This window comes from Mandrillus leucophaeus, unplaced genomic scaffold, assembly GCF_000951045.1.
Source record: "Mandrillus leucophaeus isolate KB7577 unplaced genomic scaffold, Mleu.le_1.0 Scaffold1, whole genome shotgun sequence".
In the NCBI taxonomy this organism is placed as follows: domain Eukaryota; kingdom Metazoa; phylum Chordata; class Mammalia; order Primates; family Cercopithecidae; genus Mandrillus; species Mandrillus leucophaeus.
Genome location: NW_012098097.1, coordinates 16,467,231 through 16,474,720, shown reverse-complemented (window position 1 = coordinate 16,474,720; position 7,490 = coordinate 16,467,231). Strand labels below are relative to the sequence as shown.

General features: G+C 61.7%; 1 protein-coding gene across 1 annotated transcript in view; it reads left to right on the top strand.

Moving 5' to 3' along the window:
- The first annotated feature begins 2,969 nt into the window (after window positions 1-2,969).
- SECTM1 (secreted and transmembrane 1) overlaps window positions 2,970-7,490 on the top strand; it is an 8,656-nt gene continuing 4,135 nt past the window's right edge. Inside the window, 2 exon segments of the mRNA XM_011999038.1 lie at window positions 2,970-3,179; window positions 5,296-5,450. Of these exon segments, the coding sequence (XP_011854428.1) occupies window positions 5,360-5,450 (91 nt within the window). The 5' untranslated portion in view covers window positions 2,970-3,179; window positions 5,296-5,359.

The following is a 7,490-nucleotide window of genomic DNA, read 5'->3' as shown; positions in this document are numbered from 1 at the left end:
GACCTGAGCTTCCACACACCCAGCACCTGTGGGAGCCGGGACAGGCAGGTGCCCGGGGCACCAAGGAGCGGGAAGAGGCGCGCATAGGCTTGCTGGGTGGTGCATGGACTTTCCTAGGCGTGTCACTGGGAACGGCTCCAAGCCGATGCGTCAGTCCTGGTCGGGGAGCATTCAGACCCTATTGTGTCTGGTGCCAGCTCCTCAGATGCCGACCCCTGTTTTCGTGGTTTGAGAGAAATCTGATTGCTGCCCCCATCTTTTCCCAGTCCAGAAGTTTGTTTTTTGTTTTTGTTTTGTTTGTTTTTTGAGACAGAGTTTCGCTCTTGTAACCCAGGCTGGAGTGCAGTGGCACGATCTCAGCTCACCACAACTTCCACCTCCCGGGTTCAAGCAATTCTCCTGCCTCAGCCTCCCAAGTAGCTGGGATTACAGGCACACACCACCCGGCCTGGCTAATTTTTTTGTATTTTTAGTGGAGACTTGGTTTCACCATGTTGTCCAGGCTGGTCTCAAACTCCCAACCTCAGGTGATCCACCTGCCTCAGTCTCCCAAAGTGCTGGGATTACAAGCATGAGCCACCGCACCCAGACCACTCTGGAAGTTTTGAGGCTCCGTGCGCCTGGTCTCCCTGAGCCTGGTCTTCTTGTACCATAAACGGAGCTGCTGGGCCGGTCACCGCCCACCTGGCCACTTTCCCGGTGGCTGCACCCTGCCGCTTGCACTGTCTCTGATTTTTAGCCACTGCACGGTTTTCAACTCGAGCCCACGCCTCTGGTCAGGAGGATGGCAGGAGAGGACTCAGGCAGACAGGGGCAGAGTGACAGGGCTGACACAGGATACCCAGCAACATCTGAGTTTGAGATCATTAATCGTGTTTTAATATAAGTGTGTCCCAAGTGTCCCACGGGACAAGCTTTTACCAGGACATCGTTGGTTGTTTATCTGAGACTCAGATGTGACCAGATGTGCAGGTACACTGATGCCTGATGACCTGAGAGGGGCCTGTGTCGCCCGGTGCGTTTTCTTCTAATAAACGGAGCAAATTCCCTGCAGCAACCCAATGTCCCTGACACCTGCTGCCCAGACAGAGCTGGGGCCACACACAGTCCGCAGCCTAAAGCCTCAGAGTAGAGCCAGATTGCCACTCTCCATCCTGTCTCCCCTCAGCTCCCTTCCCCCTGAGCCCTTCAAAGTCATTCTCAAGCCAAAGACAGGGGTCTTCCAGGCCTGGGGCTCCCCTCCACGGCTGACTCATTCCACACCTTTCCCGCCACCTGCCAGGTGTGGACCGATGGGGAGGGCACCGCCACCTGCTCCTGGTACCCTCCAGCCCAGCCTTTGCTGCCCTTCACCCCTGGCTGGGCAAGGGTCAGGGCCGCCAACATCGGAGGGCACTCAGTGGGGAGCTGGTGAAGGTGCTGGGAGGAAGGGAGGATCGGGGAGAGGCAGTGAGAGGATCCACGTGTGAGAAGCAGCAGCCACCACCACAGTTGGGCTGAAGGGACTTGGCGGGGAGGCAGCATCTCCAGAATGGTGCAGTCCAGGCCGCCAGGGGCTGAGACCGTGGAGGGGATGAGGCCAGAAAGAGGGACAGTGCCAGCTTCTCACTCTCACCCCCCTCTCCCCAACGAGGGCAGCCCAGGACCCTGGGTCTTCGGGAAGCAATCGGGCAGGAAGGCTGGGAGATGGAGCTGCAGGGTCCACCCGCGGCGGCAGAGGCATCTAGGAGCCGCTGTAGCCCCTGAGAGCAGAGATTCCACTGCACTGCTGACCCCATGGAACACAGAGCGGACAGACTTGGGACACTCAGGGCGGAGGGGAGGCAGATGCAGCCACTGCCAGGCGGGAGGAGCTTGGCATGAAGCCAGGTGCATGCAACTGGCCCTCGGGGGCCTTCAGGACCCAGCTGCTGAGGTCTGGCTCATGGTGCAGCTCTTTGCTGAGTCAGGGCTGACTCAGGACACAGGCAGGTGGCAGAGGTAGCACCTGGGCGGGCAGGTGGGGTGGATGCAGCACCCTCGGGGCTCTGGGGATCTGTGACCTTTGGCTGTGTGCCCAGAGTTCCCCCCTTAACACAGTGGCAGGGGCAGTCCCTGGAAGCGTTTATGAAACAGACTCAGATGACCTCGGGCTCTAGGTGAGGGCAGGACCCCCCAGAGCAGCCTGGGGAGAACAGCAGGGCACCCCTCCCGGACACAGTCGGTGGGTGGTGCGGAGAGCAGTGGGAGAGCCCCCAGCAGCCCCGACCCTCCCTGCTGTCCATCTGCATGGCTCCAAGGTGGGCGTGCTGAGCTGGCATCGTGGAGCGTGGGGTGAGGGGAGCCGGACCCAGGCCCAACTGCGGTCTCCTTGTGTGAATCTCACCTCCATGCGGGGGTCTCCAGGTGGCCTGGGTCTCCCACTGCATTGGGGATGGGGGTTCTGTGGTCGGCTCCCAGTCCCCAAAGATGTCATGTCCTCATCCCAGAACCTGACATGGCAAAGGGGCTGTGCAGATGGGATGAAGTCTCGGGTGCTGAGCTGGGGCGTGTGTCCTGGGTCACCCAGGGGGGCCCTTGATGCCATCACAGGGTCTCCAGGAGAGGGAGGGAGGAGGGAGAGTCAGGGAGACAAGGAAAGCAGCTGGGGGGCGGTGGTGGGGAGGTGGCAGAGGGGCCGTGAGCCGAGGGATGCGGATGCCTCTGGGCACTGGAGACGGAGAGGGACGGATTCCGCCTGGAGCCTCCAGAAGGGACCACCCTGGCCCACCCCTTGATTTTAGCCCAGAGAGACCCCATCGGGCTTCCAGCTAATCCAGAACGCTAGATGCATGATGGGAGATGGGGCCCTAGCCTGTCTCCAAGCCCATCTGAGCAGCCCTGAGGGGTCACAGCAGGAAAGCGGGTGTTAGTGAGAGGCCACAAAAGGTCTCGGGGTGGGTTCCCTCCCCTCGAACCCAGGCCCCGGCAGGGTGGGATGGGGTGTCCGACAGAAGGGATGGGACTCATCTGAGCGCAGTAGCTGCCTGGAGTGGGGAACCCAGACCTCGGGACACGGCACCCCCACCCTGCGCCAACGTGGGACCATGCCCGAGCCTCAGCAGCACCTCGGGGTTGGTGACGTGCCCACCTGCAGGGACAGTGTCCCCACACCTGCACTCCGCGGCTGGCAGGGGTTTCCGCGTGGAGGCAGGACCACGGTGAGAGTGTGGGAATGACCGGGCGGCTGCCTGTGGCTGTGCAGGGCCCAGAGATGACTAGAGGGAGGCTCAGAGGGGGCTGGGACACTTGGGGCAATGGGACGAGAAGGCCGGAGCCCATCTGCAAGCCCGGTCCTCAGCAGGCCCAGACTCCAGCCTCTGGGAGGACCCCTGGTAACATGGGGTTCCCGGGGTTGGTGACGTGTCCTGCTGTGACACTTTCTGGCGGTTTGTTTGTTTGGAGAAACGCACATCTACAAAACTACAGACATCTATAAATAGCTCACCTGAAGGTCGCTTTACACAGCTCCCTCATGGGAGTTCCCTGCAGGTCACCTGCACGCTGGTGTGTGGGGTGCACTGGGAGCTGGGAGAGGCAGGGCTGGAGTCACCGCCCTACCTAGGGACTTTTCCCAGCAGAGGTGCAGGGACCTGAGCGGCAGGGCAGCCTGGCCAGGAACCCTTGCCCCAGTCTCCTTCGAAGGCGGTGTTCTCTTGGCTGAAGGGAAAGTCCTGCCAGGGCTCCTGCTGGGCCTCGCCCGCTGCCCTACCTGGAACAGACCCAGGCCGCCTCCCCTCATTTTCCCTTCCCTGGTGCCTTTCAAAGTCCAGCAGGCATGTCAGCAGGTTCAGGCAAAAGCACGTCACCTGGTCCAGGTGAGGGCCTGTCCTTTGACCAGCACGGGCATCGGCCCAGACCCCACCAGAGGGACTGATAGAGTTAGGGTTAGGGCACTTTCCTGTGCAAAGCTGAGCTAGCTCCTGCGTGGGGGCAGGTGGGGCTTTGTGGAGCGTCCACACAGGGACCCTCATCCCCCAGCTGCTCTCAGGGGACCCAGATCCACATGTATCCAGCACCCACTGTATGCAGGGCCTGAGTGGGGCCCCGTGGGAAGCACAGAAGCTGGGACCTCGCTGGGGCCCTTGAGAGGCTCATCCCTGCCTCTCTGACCCCGCCCCGGCACCGTGTGTGTGTGCACTGCAGCCGCCTCTGCCTGGCGGGAGAGGAGACACACAGCTGGGGGCTCCCAGCCTTTGCAGGCCCAAGGCAAGATAGCAAAAGGAGGCTCGCCTGCTGGAAGCTGCCCAGCAGCCTGCCTTGCCAGTGAGAGCAGCAGAGGTAAAGCTGACTTGTGTGTTAGGAACGCACAGAGGTGTAAACAATGGATTCGAAAGGAACACAACTGAGGGTTGCCCCGGGAGGGGGTCTGGTGGATGGGCGGGGGGTGGGGGGCCCATGGATGGGCAGGGGGGCCAGTGGACAGACAGGGGGGCCAGTGGACAGGCAGGGGGGACCGGTAGATGGGCTGGGGGGGTGCTGACTACAGGCTGTGGTCAGCGCTGGGCTTGGCTGGGGGAGGCGGACGGTGGGTGCTGGTCATGTGAGGGTCTCTGTGAGTGACTGGACGTCTGGACGGCATCACAGAGGAGGCAGACACCCGAGGATTGTAATGACGAAGCTCTGTGCCCTGGGCGTGCAGCGATATCACACACGTGCTCCTAAGTAGACGGATAAGTAGACGGAGGAGCATTGGTGAGGGGCTGGGGTTGTGCCCTGGGCGTGCAGCGATATCACACACGTGCTCCTAAGTAGACGGATAAGTAGACGGAGGAGCATTGGTGAGGGGCTGGGATTGTGCCCTGGGCGTGCAGCGATATCACACACATGCTCCAAAGTAGACGGAGAATCGGTTTCGTGCTTCGCGTTGGTGAGGGGCTGGGGCGGGAAGCTGGTCTTCGTACAGTGTCAGGTAGACGCGGCTACCAAAGCTTCCACCTGTCCTGACCCATTTCTACAGGAAACACCCTCAGGCAGTCATGAGTAATTTATTGTAAAACAAAAGGGCCGACCCACAAGTCAGATGTCCCCGCCGTGCTTTGGGCGACTCTGTCTCCTGCCCCCATGTGTGTTCTTTGTTTCGCGCAGCCAGCATCGCACACCCTCTACAGTCACAGGGAAGGGAAGGAGGGTGGAGGCTCTGGCATCCCAGGCACAGCCGCTCAGGAAAGAGCGTGGGGACCCCCAGCCTCCCAGCCCCCGCCAGGCGACAGCCGCTCCCACTGTCCCCTTTGGCAGCCACAGGGGCCTCTGACCCACGGGCTTTCCTTCCTCCAGGAAGTGTCCCGAGAGCCAGTGACAAGGACCAGGGGCCCCTGAGGCTGCCGAAGTCCCGCCAGCCATGCAGACCTCCCTGGTGTTCCCCGGCCCCGTTTCCTGGCCCTTTGGGGCCCTCCTGCTCCTGGCTGCCTCCTTGAGTGCTCAGAATGAAGGTAGGTCTCAGGGTCCTGCCTCTCTGCTGGGGAAAGGAGAGCCCGGTGGGGGCGTGGCAGGGGTGGGAGGGGTGGACTGAGGTTGGGTCCAGACGCCACCAGGCCCCCGATAATGACTGACTCTGCAGACCCAAGGCCCGACCATGCGGAACTGGGCTGCTCCAGGCGGTGGTGAGCCGGCCGTGTCCCGCCGTGGATGGAGGGCAGTGGTGAGCCGGCCGTGTCCCGCCGTGGATGGAGGGCAGTGGTGGGTGGGCCGTGTCCCGCCATGGATGACGGGCAGCGGTGGCCGCTGTGGTACCTGGTGGTCACTGTCAGAGCAATTGTGGGGAAGGACCAAGATCACGACCAGTTTCTAAGCGAGAGGGTCTGGGTCAGTTATGACCTGTGCTGTGGCTGGGAAACGGACAGCAGCCCTGGCCTGGGGGTTCCTTAGGCGTATCTCAGGCCTGCCAGGAGTGGATCGGCATTTGAACAAGGTCCCCCAGTGAGATCCTCCCCAGCTCTCTAGACCCCCAGCCTGTGCAGCAAAGTCACCTGAGGGGCTTTTCTTTTCTTTTTTTTGAGACAGGGTCTACCTCTATCACCCAGGCTGGACACCCAGGCTGGACACCCAGGCCGGACACCCAGGCCGGACACCCAGGCTGGACACCCAGGCCAGACGCCCAGGCTGGGGTGCGGTGGTGCAGTCATGGCTCATTGCAGCCTTGACCTCCTAGGCTCAGGTGATCCTCCCACCTCAGCCTCCCGAGTAGCTGGGACCACAGATATGCACACCATACCTGGCTAAACTGTGTATTTTTTGTAGAGACAGGGTTTTGCCATGTTGCTCAGGCTGGTCTCAAACTCCTGAGCTCAAGTGATCCTCCCACTCGGCCTCCCAAAATGCTAGGATTACAGGCGTGAGCCACTGAGCCACCGGAGGGGCTTTTAAAAGGTGTCAGAGCTCAGCCACATCCCAAACCACATCCCAAAGCAGTTCAGTCAGAATCCTAAGAACAAACAAAAAACAAAACAAAACCGAAACGGAAGAATCCCAGGTGGAGGAACCCAGGTTTCGGGAGATTCTGGCCCCGCCCCCCAAGAGTGGCTCCAAAGTGCAACTGGCTGGGGCCCCCCCGACAGCCGCACGCTGCTCTCTGGACAGTGTGAATTTGTGCAATGGCCTGCAGAGGCCCTGCGGTCCCTGAACACTCAGAGCGCCCAGACAGGCAGCCAGCCTGCTCGTCCGAGGAAACTCAGTCCAGCCTGAAGGCCAGGTGCCCCTGAAGCCTACCCCCTCCCATGGGCACCAAGGCCCCTGGCACTTGCCAGCATGTGGCACCTGCCATGTGGTTTTGTATTTGGTGAAATGTGGCCAAATGGTGGCTCCACCCAGCACGCTGTGTGCTCCCCAAGAGCTCACCCTGCCGTCCGTCCGTCCCTCCGTGTCCAGTCACAGGGGACGCTGACGCAGCAGGGACAGTGGCAGCACCAAGACCCCACGCTGGTGCCGTGCTCGGGGCCACACAACCTGAATCTCAGGCATCCCTGAGCTGGCTGCTGGGGCAAAGGCCCTGGCCCTCTGAGGGAAGCAGCTGCACGGGTCGCTATTGGGCAGGGTGCACCCAGGAGGCGGGAGAGAGAGACTGACACACTGGCTTGTTATAAGAGCTTGACCTCCCAGGACTGTGGAGCTGTGTGTGGAGCTGGCCCGGCCGCCTGGAGCTGAGCGGGCGCCCGGGAGGGGGATGTTGGGGACGGCACAGGCTGGGTCCCACAAGGACAGACTGGAACCTGCGTCTGCTCTGCTGGCCTCTGAGGCTGGCCTATGGGTGTCCGCAGAAGTCCTGCCCTTCCTCACACAGCCAAGCACCTGCACCTGGCCTAGGCCTTGGAGAAACTGAGTGGGGAGCTGAGGGCGGTGGAGCTTGGCCACCGCTTCCCATGAAGAGGGTGATTCGGCAGGCCAGCAGCAGCACTCCTGCCACAGCGCAGTCGCCCGGCACACCCCTGAGGGTCTGGCTTCGCCCACCCCAGTGGAAATGTACAGGGGAGGGA